Source organism: Dysidea avara, chromosome 6 (genome assembly GCF_963678975.1).
Source record: "Dysidea avara chromosome 6, odDysAvar1.4, whole genome shotgun sequence".
Taxonomy (NCBI): Eukaryota; Metazoa; Porifera; class Demospongiae; order Dictyoceratida; family Dysideidae; genus Dysidea; species Dysidea avara.
Window position 1 is genome coordinate 14,959,957 of NC_089277.1, and position 16,025 is coordinate 14,975,981.

Consider the following 16,025-nt stretch of genomic DNA (forward strand, 5'->3'; position numbering starts at 1 on the left):
TGAAGTGCACACATGTGGTTAACACGTGCACGTATCTTTCCTATAGTTTGTCGTCGTTGCCTACATTGTCGTAGTAATCTATCATTGAGTGTTCGCTTGGTAGCGAGAAACTCTTCGTCATCAATGGCAACGTCTGATCAACAATCTGTCGATGAGAAACTGAGTTTGATAAAGCGAAATCTCGATGTGAGTTGGCTTGACCTTGATCATAATATGCATAATGTATTGCGATTCTGTACACACGTAGGCTTTTTACCCCAAAAGATATAATAACACGAGAGATACAGACCCTTCAGTATATTTATTTAGACTAATCACTATTCTAAAAGCATCAATTGACCAACTTTAACGTCCATGATATAATTTTACTAGGAGGTACTTGGAGAAGACAAGTTGAAGACCATCCTAACCGAGAGAGATGTTAGAATATACTGGGGTACTGCCACTACTGGTCGACCTCATGTTGCCTACTTTGTTCCCATGGCAAAAATTGCTGACTTCCTTCGTGCTGGATGTCATGTAAGAAGATCTGTTTTGAGTTACAGTATATTGTGTTTGTCTGCTATCTTGTATGCAAGCTGTAAAGGGATAGTTACAAAGACAAATCTTTTAAAAGTATGGGGTTTGTAATGATGTATTATGAGGCCCATACACTTCTTGACCCCAAGAAAGTGGGGTCACATTTATATCACAGCAAAATAATGGCCAAAAATCTTTGGACACAAAATATCCGTAATAGAGGGGTTCCATTGTAAGCCTTTGTGGCACTATTTAGGTTGGTGCTATTATGCACTGATCAAGACACTTAATTTGTGTAATGAAAGTCATGGCTATTGTTTGTATTAAATATATACTACACCTGTGGTGGAGATCAAAAGCGCCAGCCACGCTGTGATATATAACTGATACCATCCTTTGTGGCTACGCTTACCATATATGGTGTAACATATTCCGCGAAATCCTTATTTAAACCATAAACAAGTCTCTAATAACAAGCACCTAAATTAATTATTTACCTCAGCTAGTAAAAGGATTTTTGATGAACTCTTGTCTCCTTCATGGATAATCACAACTAGGTGGGCGTGGCACTGCAAAAGAGTCTAAAACATCTGATCCATCAAGTATTTCCACTGATTTCGATCTCCAGCTGGTGCTGTGTTACTATCTATAATCGTTTCATCTACTGGGATGTAGAATATAACAGTTATAGCATGACTACTCGGGATATGACTAAATATACACACTCTCAGGAGATTGCACATATATTTTAGTCGTATCCCTCATAAGCATGCTATAACTATAAAATCAACCATACTGTGTGTTATTAATGTGATGTGAGATACCAAGTAAGAAATAAAACATTTTTAGGTTGTGATCATTTTAACTGTTAAAATGTGTTGGTGTGTTTATATCCTCTATAAGGCTTCTGTATGCAAGGAAGCTTCCTTTGTAGTTAGTGTAGGTTATTTTTAATTGAGACAATGCAATATATTCATCCAGTTTTGGTAATCTTATTATATACATAAAGTGAGTGAAGCTAAAGCTCATACAGTAGTATGTGCATGCATGTGTATTTAAATTTTGAAACATAAAGTAAGTATATATGCATGCTTGCCACCGTACTGTGTGTGTCATGTGTTTATACATATGTGTTGTTTGTACTTCAGGTCACCATACTGTTTGCAGATCTCCATGGATATTTAGACAACCAGAAGGCTCCATGGCAACTGCTAACCCTAAGGGTGAAGTATTATGAAGTGATCATCAAGGTGTGTATACTGTGAGGGTGATGGTGTTGAGTGTGTTGTTTGTCTAGTCAATGTTGGAGTCCATTGGTGTGCCATTGGATAAACTGAGGTTTGTTAGAGGAACTGATTATCAATTAAGCAAGTAAGCTCCATTGTGTAGTGTGTGACTATGTGTTGTGCCTGGTCCATGAATGATGTGCACCGTTCTATGTAACGGGGGGGTGGGGCTTCCTTGTTTTGTCCATGTCCATGTGGAGTAGTGTTTTCTGTTAAGAACCAATGTGTGAAAATTGAAGACCAATGAGATCAACATTTGAATGGGACAACTGTACATTTAATTGGATATTTTGGTCAAATGAAAATATGTGGCTAAGAAGCTTTACATATTGCTAGCTTTAGTTTACTAGAGTTGCTTTGAGATATAGTGGTTGTGTGGGTATGAATAACAACACTGAGGCTAATTATCTGTAGCTTTTGTTGACAAGGTCTCTTATTATGTACCATATATACAATGGATATGATTCTAATGTGTTTCTGCTTGCCACAGGGAATATACTCTGGATGTGTATCGGATGACATCTGTTGTAACTGAGGTGTGTGTGCGTGTGTGTGTATGTGTGTGTCCATAATTGCACGGGTGTAGTGTTGTGTGTGTGATTTGTAACATACATCATCATTGGTGATTTACAGCACGATGCTAAGAAGGCAGGAGCTGAGGTAGTGAAACAAGTGAAGAACGCACTACTGAGTGGCTTACTCTACCCTGGCCTACAGGTGGGCACTGGAAAATAAGTACTAGAAACGTGAATTAAATAGACATGAGACAAGGTAATTTGAGAATGCTTATTTACACATGTGAAGTACAAGTGCTTTTGAGTTTTACTCAAGTACAAATACAAGTCATCTCTTGGTAAAGTACTTACATAAAATCCAAGTACTTTTGATGGCCAGTATTGAAGTACAAGTACACACAGCAATCACAAATACGAATACTATTCTTAGTGTTCATGACTGTTAAATCTAGAGTGACATCTTTCAGTGTTAAATACCTTTTTTGAGTAGAAATAGATGGAAGAAATTTTCGCTACACTTAACGATAATTCTTTTGGTTATCTTACCATTACTTCGAGCATCATACATGACTAGATGACACCTTGAAATCTTCACACTGGTTGATATAGTTAGTGACCTCATGTGAGGTCACTTTGACTTGCCAATGTTCTAGCAGTAATATCCATCTTCTCATTTCATGTGCATGGTGTGTGTAGATGTGATTGTACTTTGGTGTATTCAAAGTATTTTAGTAGCTACATTGCTTAGGACTTAAGTACATGCGAGTACTCGACAGTGTGTAATTAAGTGTACAAGAACCAAAGTACTTTACCCCATGCCTAGAATCAAGTCTTTGTGTACTGTTCATCCTATTTAATGCATACCATATTTACAGGCCCTCGATGAACATTACCTTGGAGTGGACGCACAGTTTGGTGGAGTGGATCAAAGGAAGATATTTACTTTTGCAGAAAAAGTTAGTCACGAAATTATTCCTTCTCGTTCATGTTTGTTGTAGTTAATGCACTCTTGTGTGTGAACTAGAGCTGGGCAATATTTCAATATATTGGCAATATCGCGATATTGAACTACACAATATATTGTATAGAGGTAAATTATAGAGCCACAATAATATCAGCTAGACAATATAGTCACCAATATCACCTAATTAAATCTGGCTAGTGGTTGTGTTTCTTGTACTTGCTATATACCTACAAGAAATGGCAGTTTGATTATGGGCAAATTCCAGCTGTTGTCTGGCACCATTTCATATTCTATGATAATATCATATGATGCAATAATGTGTTATGTAATGTCACTAGTAACAGTCTCGACATCTAATTATACTCAATATTTAATCATATAATGAATATAAGCTTGTCAATATATCAAGTAACATTATTTTCAGTATCGCCCATGACTATGTGAACTGGTATATCTGTTAAGTGTTTAACACCCACAAAGTTTTATTATGTATATTACTTACTCAATACCGTTATAATGTTGATGATGTTACAGTATCTACCTCACCTTGGTTACCACAAGAGGATACACTTGATGAACCCAATGGGTAGGTAATGTCTGTACATATGTGTGTAGTGATGGTTAGTATTGTGATATTGTGTCACTATAGTTCCTGGACTGACTGGCACTAAGATGAGTGCATCTGACCCCGTGAGTACATGTTGTAAAGTAGTATACACACACACGCATGCACACACACACACGCACACATGCACACACCCGCACACACACACATGCACACACCCGCACACACACACATGCACACACCCGCACACACACACCACACATATGCATGTGTGCATGCACACACACAGATACACAGGTATACACCACCTACCCATATCCATACACAGTGTGTTTGTTGCTATGGTGCGGATTCTGTATACAGTGTATGTAAACAAGAATGTAAGTTAACTTTCTGTCATTGTAGGACTCGAAGATAGACATGCTAGACAGTTCAGCTGTGGTTAAAAGAAAACTTAAGAAAGCATTCTGTGAACCCGGCAACATACAAGATAATGGAATACTATCATTTGCTAAATATGTGCTATTCCCATTATTCCCAGAGGGTGAGTTTAATAGTACCAGACTCTGTCATTTACTCTTTATAATCATTTATACACAGAGGGACCCTCAGATATCTTGGTCCCTGGGGGGACCACCCACTGTAATAGTATCACTAGCCATTGGGGAGAACACTGTAGCACTCCATGTAGTTTAAGCTCACATGAGATCACGTGATCTCACATGAGCTAATAATGATGTCACACTTTTGTGTGATACGTGAATAGTCCAGGTATGTTTACTCTGGACCTGCAGCTCCAAGGCTACATCAAGTCACGACTTCAGTGCATCACTTTTATACACCTCCTAGCTGAAATTGATGGTGGGTAACAGCCTTTTACAAACATTGTGGCTGAAAGAGTCTTGAACTAAAAAAAGTGACCTAAAGGAGAATCGAACTGACCATAAGTCTCATGCACTACCGTTTTACTACTATAACCACTCGAAGTAATTCTAGCTATAAAAATCAAGCACTAACGAAGACAATGCAAGGGAAACTCAGCTATAAGGGCCTTCCAACTTTACTAGCCCTCCCTAAAACACTAAATTGACTTCTAAACAGTTGCCTAACCTAATCCTAGGGTCGCTGCTCCTAGGGGTGCTGTTCCTAATCCGGCCTTGATAGAAACTGAAAGAAGACGAAATCAATGGTTACATACTGTACATAGTGGCTATCACTATAATTATAAGGACTAACCGGGTGTATGAACATTCGTACTGTATTCCACTAAGTATTCCATCACAGCCAGCAAGGTTATATCAACCACGTAATATACAGTATGCTATAATTTACGACATGCTAAAGTGTTCCCATTAATGGTTAGTATAGTATCCAAGTTGTATAGTGGAGTATTGTTGCAGAACAAGATGAACAAATTTTAATGCTGATACTGTAAAACTTTCTGGGGATCAGAGAGGAGGTTCTTTTATGTACACATGTTGGCAAATACTCTAATAGAACAGTCACTTCTGATGTTTGAGAATTTGCTTTTTGGATAATCAAGTAGAATATTTAATATAAAGTATTTAGGTATTTGGTTTTCACTGAGATTCCAGTGTTGTGTGTTTATATCTGTCTGCTTATATTCCTGTAGGACCATTTACTAGTTTGTTTGTTATACTGTAGGGCTGTTAGTTGAACGAGATCAGAAGTATGGTGGTAATGTCAAATATGCCACCTACGAAGAAATGGAAGTTGCATATGCAAAAGAAGTGAGTTGTGTAGTAATTGTTGTGCATGTGCAGTAGTGTGAAAATACTTTACTCTGTGTGTATTACTCAGGTAATCTATCCTTTGGACTTGAAGAATGCAGTCTTGACATATTTGAATAAGGTGTGTGCTAAACATGTAAATGTACAGTGCCACTCAAATATAACATTGTCTCGCAAGAATTCAAGTGATTTAAAAACTCACTAATTAAAGAGCGTGGCACCTGTTTTGCTCACGAGTATTCATCCCAAACAAAACGAGATTAATACTCACAAGTGAAGTGGGTGCCACGCCCTTAATTTGTGAGTTTTTTAATAGCTCGCACTCTCACAAGACGACGTTACATTTGAGCAGCACTGTATGTGTATAGTGTACATGTTGTGTGCATGTGTGGGTGTGCCTCCTGTGGGATACCAGTTCTGTCCCAGGAGGATTTGCCTGCAAACTCATAGCACCTGAATAATAACGTGTATGCAGGTATGTGACTGTGCCTGTACAGTTTGCATTTTGTATATGTGCACGTGCGTGTATGAGTGTGCATGTTATTCAAACCCAACTTCAGAGCAACCACAAATCCTTCCAACAAGTTTCTATTTAACTGAATTTTCTATTAGCACTAACTAACTGATGCCTTCAGTCAAGCATAACTCAACTAAACTATAGGTAATAGTACAGGCTTCACTGTTCAATATCGATTCATGCTGTTTTGCCAACCACAGCATCGTGGACTTACCTTTGTCCTCCTTTGTGTCTCATTTTTTTCTCCACTACTGTGTAAACATTGATTCACAGTAACATGTGATGGTTTCTATGAGAATCATCTGTAATTTTTGCAATCAGTGATTTGATCAAAGAGGTGCTTATTACTCAATTGTAACATAAGTAACTGATAATTGAGGTGCACATCTACTTGAAACTTTTGTACTGACTGGATTGCAGACACTTCTCACACTGTTCTTTGTTTGTAACACTGAAAAACGGGTGGAAGATAGCTGAAAATGAAGGGGAATATATGGCTGCAGTAATTGATAGACAAGGCATGTGTACAATCACTCAATTGATTTTTATACTGTGTCTGGCCAGCACTATTCTTTCCTTTGATGTGGTATGTGTTAGTTTACCAGTCATAAATTATATAAAGTAAACAAACTAGTGTAAGGAAAAATTACAAATTTTACATTTTGAGTAGGTATCATAGAAATAAAAGGCAATGAAACAATGGAGGTCATCTATACCTACAGCTATACTAGTGGGTGTATAATTCCTAATCCATTCTTAGCTACAATATTGACAAGCTGTATATAACTGATGTAGGAGTTAATCGTGCACTAATATAGCTGTGGGTGTAGATGACCTCCCTTGTTTCATTACTTTTTTATTTCTATGATCCTACAGAATTTGTAACACTTGTACAGTATATTATTCTTGTTTGTCTGCTGTAGTTGTTGGATCCTGTCAGGAAGAGGTTCGAAACTGATGCTCAACTCCAGAAGTTACGGGATGAAGCTTACCCAGATGGAGAAAGTTAGTTGATGTACCCCCAATTATTAGCCATGCAATGGTTTATGACCTCTAACTGTAGCTTGTTTCTGTTTTATCTGTACATGTATTGTATACTGTTTATTACAGAAACAACTGCCGAAGCAGCAGCACAAGCAGCTACTAAATCAGCAACAAGCACAAATGTTACAGACAGGCCAGTAGATATATCACGACTGGATATCAGAGTGGGACGTGTCGTATCTGTAGAAAAGGTAAATCATCACTTTATTAGGTGCTGTAGTACACACACATATGGTTAGTGTTTACACTACAAATCTACTTCAGTGTTGATGTATGTGTATGTGCATGCAATGATAGTCTTACATGTCCTGACTTAGAATGTATGCTATTCTATGGGTGAAATTATAAAATTACCTTTTTTGTCATCAAAATTTTAGATTGAGCGCTGATGGCAATCGCTAAAGCCCGATAATTTCTAGTTTTACAATAATAGGGAAGATCACATGTTAATTTCTTTCTCTACTGCAGCACCATGATGCTGACACATTGTATGTGGAGAAGATTGATATAGGAGAAAAAGGTAATTCAACACACAGACCAGTCATTCAGTATCACCCTGTATATGTTGTCCATCATGTAGAGCCGAGGACTGTGGTCAGTGGACTAGCCAAGTGTGTCCCAGTGGAGGAGTTACGTGATCGACTGGTTGCTGTTGTGTGTAACCTGAAGCCAGCAAATATGAGAGGTGTGTTAGTACAGTAAAATTTAATGTACTTGTTACCTCTTTAATAAGACCACCTTATTTTAGTGGCCTTGCCCAATACAGTAGAACTTTATTTGCTTGTTATATTTTAGTGTCCTAGTATTGTTATTGTATAATGTACAAACCTCAATCACGAGTATAATGTACATGATTAGTTAACAAACTAAACGTTAATAAACTTAATTACTTGTAACAATAATAGTAAAGATTTAAAAGTATCAACATTATCAGTTTCCACGAGGTGATCAGGTAGGTGATTCCATAGTCTAATTGCTCTAGGGAAGAATGATTGCATGTAGAAATCAATTCTTGAGGGTAAATGTAGGTATTTCTTGCTACTACTACTACGGGTGGTGCTTGGGACTTCATGAAGGATATGATCATAAGGGATATCTACATACTGATTAATGATTTTGTGAAACATAACTAAGATTGTGTCATCTCTTCGCTTTTCTAATGATTTCCAATCAAGTTCATTTAACATTGTTGTAACACTAGAATGTCGAGAATAATCATTGAACACAAACCTAGTAGCCTTCCTTTGAATCATCTCTAATTGGTGGATGTTAGTCTGTAAGTGGGGTGACCAGATGACTGCGGCATATTCACAGATGGGGCGGATATATGTTTGATAGCATTTAGTTTTGATGGTTTGTGTACACTGACCAAAGTTCCTTCGAAAAAATGACAGGGCAGAATTAGCTCGACCAATGATTCCTGATATATGTGTGGACCAAGATAGGTTACCTGAGATTGTTAGACCAAGGTACTTTGCTGATTGTACTCTCTGTATTTCATAGTCATTCAACTTATAGTGATACATGAGAGGGGAAGACTTGTTAGTAACTATGAGATATTCACATTTAGTTAAGTTAAAAGGCATTTGCCAGATTGTGGACCAATGAGTTAGCTTGTTCAGATCATTTTGTAGGGCTTGATGATCACTAGGATCCTTGATGCTCCTATACATCAGGACATCATCAGCATAAAGCTTAACTACAGAGTCAATGCTGCGAGGTAGATCGTTAATGAATAGTAGGAAAAGTAAAGGGCCTAGAACCGACCCTTGAGGAATGCCAGAAGTTACTGGGGTCAAGTCACTAAGCTTGTTCTCAATAACAACTTGTTGAGTTCTACCAACTAGAAATTGTTTAATCCACTCTAGGTAGGTTCCACGGATGCCATAGTAGTCCAGTTTATGGAGTAGTCGATTGTGAGGCACTTTATCAAAGGCCTTTGAGAAGTCTAGAAAAAGAACATCGACCTGTTCTCCAGAGTTAAGACGTAGGCTAGGTCATGTAACGTTGTGATCAACTGTGTTTCGCATGAGCGATTCTTTCTAAATCCATGTTGAGAATCACACAAAATTCCATTATTCTCAAGGTGTTTATATACTGAACTATATATTATGTGCTCACAGATCTTGCATGGAATGCTTGTCAGAGATATCGGTCTGTAATTAACAGGATTCTTGCGTGATCCTTTCTTAAAGACAGGAGTAACGTGGGCAGTTTTCCAATCACTAGGGAGATGTTGTTGGTGCAGTGATGCCTTAAATATTAATGTGAGTAGTGGAGCCATATTGTATGCAGTCTCTTATAATAAGCGAGTTGGAATTTCATCGGGACCATGGGCTTTATGGCTCTGTAAATCAGCTAACAAACAAGCAACACCCTCCACGGTTATGTCTTCTGTAGCGATGGAATTGTATGGGGAAGTCCCTAGGTCCGGTAGAGTAGAGACATCCTCCTCAGTATGAACAGGTAAAAATTGTGCGTTGATAGCATTAGCCTTCTCTTGTGAATCACTTACTGTTAGCCCATTAACATCCAGTGGTGGAATAGTCACTTGGTCACGTTTTTTGCACTTCACATAGGACCATAGATTCTTGTAACCTCTGTCAGAGTCAGGATTAAACATATCACATAAGTACCTATTATGAGCTCTTCGGCACTCTTTCTGCATGAGATTTTTAGCAGCACGATATTCCTTCCAGTCCTCAACTAAGTCACTCCTCCTAGCTCGATTGAACAATCGTTTTTTCTTGCTTGAAAGACGCCTGATTAAAGGGGTTGCCCAAGGTTGGTTGGATTTGCCTGAAGGAGCAGTTTTGGTGGGCACTAGTTGTAAACAGTTCATACACATTGACTTATAGGCATCCCATAAATCTTGTACTGGGGTATTGATGGTATTATCAAGAAAGGAGTTGGTGAATTCTGTTACTAGGTGATTGATAGATGTGAAATCTGCCTTGTTCCACAAATAAAGTTTCTTTTTAACAGGTAATACAGACTTTACAGTTAGATCACATTCAACACACACAGCCTCGTGATCACTTATTCCAGGTATAACTTTGACATAAGATATAAGAGCTGGATGATTTGTAAGGAAAATATCTAATATGTGATTATGTCTAGTTGGGTGTAGATTCATCTGTGTGAAGCCGTGGCTTGTGAGTAAGATGTTACATAGTGAGAGTGGGTAATTAGTGCCGCTGATGGTGTTGTCAGTCCAGTTTATATTTGGTAGATTAAGGTCACCACCAAACCATATAGTGGAGTTCTTGTAATTATTTGCAATGTAATTGATACCCCGCCGTATCCACTGTCTCTATCCTTTCTAAATATTGTAAAGTTAGGGGGGAAGACTTCATTGTTTAATACAGAGTTCAGTAACCATGATTCAGTCCCAATGATAAAATCAGGGTTGTGTTCAGAAACTAAGTAAGAGAAAGAATCTTTCTTAGAAAATAGACTTTGACAATTAATTATAATCAATTTTCTACTAGTTAAATTATCAGTACGAGGAGCCTGACTTAGGCCCTTTGCACTATTACTCCGTTTTTTATCTTGTATATCTTGTCATCTTTGTTCATTTCAGCCAATTTCTGTCTTAGGAGTTTGTCTTTCTTTTGTTCTAAAGGAGTTATATCAGGTGTGGCAAAGATTTTTTGAATGTATGTAGGGTTTTTACTATTTCTCAGTTTGTAGCAGTTGCGCAGGATGGTGGATTTTTCTTGAATTGTAGCGACAGAAACTTTGAGGAGCCTGGATCTATCAGACTTTTTCCCCAATCAGACTGCATTAGAAATTGTAGGGTTAAAATCAAGGTATTGATGCAACAAGCCATTAACTGTACTAATATCATCTGCTTTTCTTTCAGGACCCCTCTGCTTTGCTGATTCAGGTACATTGTGGAAGATTAGATTTAGCTTTCTCCTGTCTTGTTCTCTCTGCTCATCTACAACACCAACGGTGATGGTAGTTATTGACTCGCTTGTAAGTGTACTAGTAGTATCAGTTAAGACACCTTCCTCTAATTCCATCGTTGGACTTTCTTTATGCAATTCGTCTAGCTGACTTTTCAGTGTCACGAGCTGGGTGCTATTGGAGGTGATGTCTTTTGCTAAGGCGTCAACTTTAGCACTGAGGTCAGAAAAAGTAACTTGGTGTTGCTTGCTTGATTCCTTAAGTTGACACTTAATAGTTTCAAGCTGATTGTTCTTTGCTATTTGCTGGACTTGATCAGAGAGTCTGTCAAACTTATTAATAAGGTTTAGCTCAAATGATTTTAAGCTTTTATCAATTGTGGAGTTAACTTCATCAGTTTTGTCAGAGGCAGCTAAAGCACCAGGCAATTTGCAAAAGCATGGTGTACAAAAATATACAATATTTGTGGGGAGATTCGCCAATATACAATATTGGTCATCACTTATCTTAACACAACTCCTGTGCTCCAGGCGCTCACACCAAACACATTCCAGCGAGTCACCATCAGTCACTGAAGTTCGCACGATGTACACACGTTCGATTCTGGTTTGGTTGGCGATGTAGATTCTCCTCTAGGTCTTTTGAAGGGCAACATGATGTGCTTCAGCTCCGTGGATAGCCTTTTACAACAAGCAGCAACAAACGGCTCTTTAATTGGAAAAAGTCTTGCCTTTCCAGGTACCGTTTACGGCTACACGAGTTTGAAATGTCGCACCACGGTACCAGGTATCTCGTTTGTGATTTTCCAGACAGTTCTTGTTGTAGTAAATAGGACTACTTCTCTGCCGCAAATTACACTACCACGATCACGTGAACTTGCTATTGATTCTCATCACGTGAACTTGCTATTGATTCTGTGAACTTGCTATTGATTCATTGATGAGAGTGAGTTGTGTAATACTTGCTTGTTAGTTAGGAAGACCATGTATTGTATGGGAATGACTGGCAGAAGATTTTTTTGTTAGTTCTGGGGGACTTGCATAACCATAAAATGAATGACCAGTTGTGAAAATCCCCTAAATACCAGCATATGTGATGGTTTAGTAATTGAACATACTCCTGTACATGTAGATATTTGTCTGCAGGCATGAAAATGATTAGTTGCACTTGTTACATGTATACTTACCTTACATAGGTGTCAGGTCAGAGGCCATGCTACTTGCAGCATTCAAGTAAGGTCATTATAACAATGAATGATACATATTTCACTATGTGGTGTATTGTGTAGTGATACTAATATTGAACCACTGAATCCTCCTGCTGAGTCTAAACCTGGTGATCGTGTGTATGCTGAGGGATATGATAATGGTAATGGTGATTCTGTGTGTATAATGTGCCCTTTACTGAGTACTGTATGTTGTGTGGTAGCTGTCTTTGTGGCCTCATATATATGGTACAGATTTAATGCAACGTCACACCCACATGCAGCACTGCTCATACTACACTCAAATTCCAATAAGAAAAATGCAACGTGTATCCCTCTTGGTCAATTCAAGAGCAACGCCCTCACAATCAATCAGCTACAAATTATTAAATATTTTATGTATATTCGTAGTTACTCACAGTGATAACGGATCTAGTACACACATGTGTCACCTTTCAGGCCTTAATTTAATTTATAAGGTGACGAGGACAAATGTCCTTGCATATTCACAAATGTACAGACATACAGTCAAATTGTACAGACATGAGCTAGAGGAGCACTTTATATACACTGCTGGAAATGGAATAGGGAGTTTCCATTGAAAGTTTTGAGGTTAAACACAACCACATAGCTGCAACATATTACCAGGCTGTGGTCATAACAGCTGCTGGTGATAGCGGTACATAAAGGGGAGGTGGCATTGGTAAATCCATGGGTTGGGAAAATGTAGCATCTTCTAGCAACCAAGTGACAGTTATTGTTAGCACTACAAACAAACGTGTACACATCAGCTTTTATGGTACCACTATTGGTTTTGCAAGGGAGTGTATAAACAGTGGAATGGACTACTGGAATGGTGGAATGGAATTTTTTAAAGTTCAATATCATTTTTTACATCCAAATAAGTACATCTCCTCCCCTTATGTAAGCAAATAAATAGGATTCCCCTTGAAGTCAGCATACTTTAAAATTTTCCTCACCACAACACTTGTATGACTTCTAACTCAATACTTTATTACTTGTGTGAAACTAACTGTGAGTGTGCAACATGGCACCGCCACAGAACTTTGACTTAAATTTTGTTTTCTGACATAATTGTGGAAAAGGCTCATTGTAAATGCTTACAAGCTTCACTTTTCCCAATGATTTTTGCTTAGGTTCCTAGGTTAGTGGTAAACACCTCGTACAGGCTCTGCCTTCTGTGTTCGCCCTCCAGTGCCTAACTGGTAAAGTTGATAGTAAATGAATACTTCATTGTACAGTGAATGTACTTTTACAATGCATTCATGTAATCAGCTGGCTAGCTAACTTTTTACCATTTGGGAACAAGGGTTAAGTCAGGAGTCTTCTTGGTATTCCCAATAAACTGCTATTGTGTATGTTCATAACTGACTTTACACTACAATATATTGGTAAACTTTGTCTATGGTGAGGTGAAATATGCTAAATAAGCTGACTTTTTATTTGCATACATAAGGGGAGGAGTTGTACTTATTTGGATGTAAAAAATGATATTGAGCTTTAAAGAATTCCATTCCAGTATTCCACCATTCCAGTATTCCATTCCACGGTTTATACACTCCCGTTTTGCAAGGATGTGTGTCCGCCCAAAACTAATTATGTGCAGACATTGTGCTATTTGTGCAGATTTTGTCCGTTGACTGCACGTTAATTTAAGGCCTGCCTTTGGTGCAACACAAATTGTACTAGTATTTGGATATCAACATAATTTTCAATTAATGCCCACTTGCCATCTACTATTGTTAAATTCAGGCATGGACAGTGTTTCACATTCATTTCCATTCAGGAGTTTGTGTCCTAGGAGTATTAAATCAAGGTACCTTAGTGTTAGTCGTTTAGTAATTACATTAGTTGTGCTATAAGATTTTAATTAGCTGTCGTACACCCTCAAGAGCTTTAGTTGTCACGTAGAACTGGCTTATGAACTCTAGGGATTTTGTTTATCACTAGAAATTGATTTTTTAAAACTTATTTATTTTATTAGACAACTATCCCTCTAGGGACCTGGCAAGGAGGCTAACAGTAAGCCTGTGAAGCAGGGAGTCAGAAACTTGTAACTGAAAACTATGCTGAATGCAGAAAAAATATCCCAGGTGACTTGATCCACTGTATCGGAAATAATGGCTATGTGTGTGACTCATTCCTTCAAGAGCCTCATCCTAGGGTGCAATATTGCATTAAATCTGTACTGTACTATTAAGCCAGCCAACTTTAATTTCCCAGTTGGATAGTTCAGTAGACCTATAACCAATTTATAAATTTGACTGCTCTATTAGAGTATCTCGATCTTCTGTTACAAGCTGCCCTATGGAAGATGGGGACAGGCTCCCCTCATCATTTACAGCATCTATGTTATGAAGTTCAGTAAACTTTATAAGTCAGCATTTAATTGCGCAACAAACTATGATCTACTGCATAACTTACTCTTTTGAATACTTACACATAAGAACTTGGGTGAACAATAGTCTATGTTCCAAGCAAAGTTTCATCACTTTATCGCATAAAGATGTCAATATATTAAATATATCTGTGCCTCAAAAATTGGTGATGACCCTACAAAACAGCTTTGTGGTTTTAGTGTTACATTGTAGAAGTCGAGAATGCATTTGGTCTTCACCTACATACTAAATATGATGGTTTAACTGAGTCAATCATAGTGAAAGTTCATTGATTAGGATCACCTATGGGAACACAAAATCTGGCCTTAATGAATAACCTTATCCATTAGGTACATCTTAACTATGTTTACACCTACTAGTGGTAGCAACTGTAATAAATGTTGTAGTGACTGACTGGCTGACTGACCGACCGACCGACTGACCGACCGACCGACTGACTGACTTCCTGATGCCTCAGATAAGCATAACTTGATAACAGCTAAGGCTATGGGCTTGATTTTTTCACATCAGTCCAACAGGTGCCTTTTGGCATACCGCAGTATGTACAATACATGCATAATGGACTTGCGTGTATCCACCTTCGTGTCGTATTTATCTTAGCTGACAGAGCAAGGTGTTGATTTGTAGTAATGCCACGTGACAATTTTCTTTTCCCTACGGAATCATCAGAGTTTTCCATTGTGACTGGATTGATTGCAGAGGTCCTTCTTGTAGTGTTCTTTGTAACAATGTGTAATGGGTTGAACATAGCCAAAAACGAAGTGTATTGGCCACATTGCAATTTCAATATTTGACAGCAGTTGGAGCACGTGTTCAGACAACAACAATAAGCCTGGCACCATGTAGTTTCTTGTAATACAGTATGTTTGGGCTCACCAGTCATAATAATATTGCAAAAAAGTAAACAAACAAGTACAAGGGAAATTTAGGTTCAATTAAGGATCAAGGAAATAAAAAGTTGTCAAACAAGGGAGGTCACCTACACCTAAGATATACTAGTGGACACTTATATGTCTTTATACTTGTTTATGTGCACACCATTCACGTGTGGTCTACTACGCAGAACCAGATGGTCAGTTGAATCCTAAGAAGAAAGTGTTTGAACAAGTACAAGTGGACCTGCTCACAGCAGACTCACTGGTAGCTCAGTACAAGGGTAGTAATCTGAGAACCGCACTAGGAGAAGTCACTGTGAAGACACTAGCTTCTTGTAAAATAAAATAATTTTTTGTGTTAGTACATGACATTGTTTCATAGTCTATTTATTAGTGATGAATTTGTTGTGAAATACATGATACTTTAGATTCAGTTTAGCCTTCCGTTAAATG

The 16,025-nt window shown here is 38.0% G+C and overlaps 1 protein-coding gene across 2 annotated transcripts; it reads left to right on the plus strand.

Moving 5' to 3' along the window:
• The first annotated feature begins 12 nt into the window (after positions 1–12).
• Positions 13–16,010, plus strand: LOC136259149 (tyrosine--tRNA ligase, cytoplasmic-like). Of its 2 annotated transcripts, XR_010703227.1 has the most exons (20): positions 13–186; positions 373–519; positions 1,668–1,769; positions 1,817–1,890; positions 2,296–2,341; positions 2,439–2,522; positions 3,196–3,276; positions 3,819–3,870; positions 3,934–3,974; positions 4,255–4,393; positions 5,515–5,600; positions 5,671–5,721; positions 7,041–7,122; positions 7,228–7,352; positions 7,630–7,681; positions 7,742–7,846; positions 12,269–12,305; positions 12,362–12,441; positions 14,299–14,391; positions 15,761–15,898. XR_010703227.1 is itself a non-coding variant. In XM_066052589.1 (19 exons), the coding sequence occupies exons 1-19, from the start codon at positions 13–15 to the stop codon at positions 15,919–15,921; spliced, it is 1,719 nt and encodes a 572-aa protein (XP_065908661.1). In that variant the 3' UTR covers positions 15,922–16,010. The 2 variants fall into 2 exon arrangements, 1 of the variants encoding a protein (XP_065908661.1); XM_066052589.1 differs by lacking the exon at positions 14,299–14,391 and having other exon boundaries at positions 15,761–16,010.
• The last annotated feature ends 15 nt before the right edge of the window (positions 16,011–16,025 follow it).

Bases quoted from the DNA above. Each gene is read 5' to 3' on its own strand.
- LOC136259149 (XM_066052589.1), top strand. From the start codon at position 13: ATGTGGTTAACACGTGCACGTATCTTTCCTATAGTTTGTCGTCGTTGC. The intron at 2,342-2,438 runs GTGTGTGTGCGT...GGTGATTTACAG, and splicing joins TGACATCTGTTGTAACTGAG to CACGATGCTAAGAAGGCAGG. The intron at 5,601-5,670 runs GTGAGTTGTGTA...TGTATTACTCAG, and splicing joins AAGTTGCATATGCAAAAGAA to GTAATCTATCCTTTGGACTT.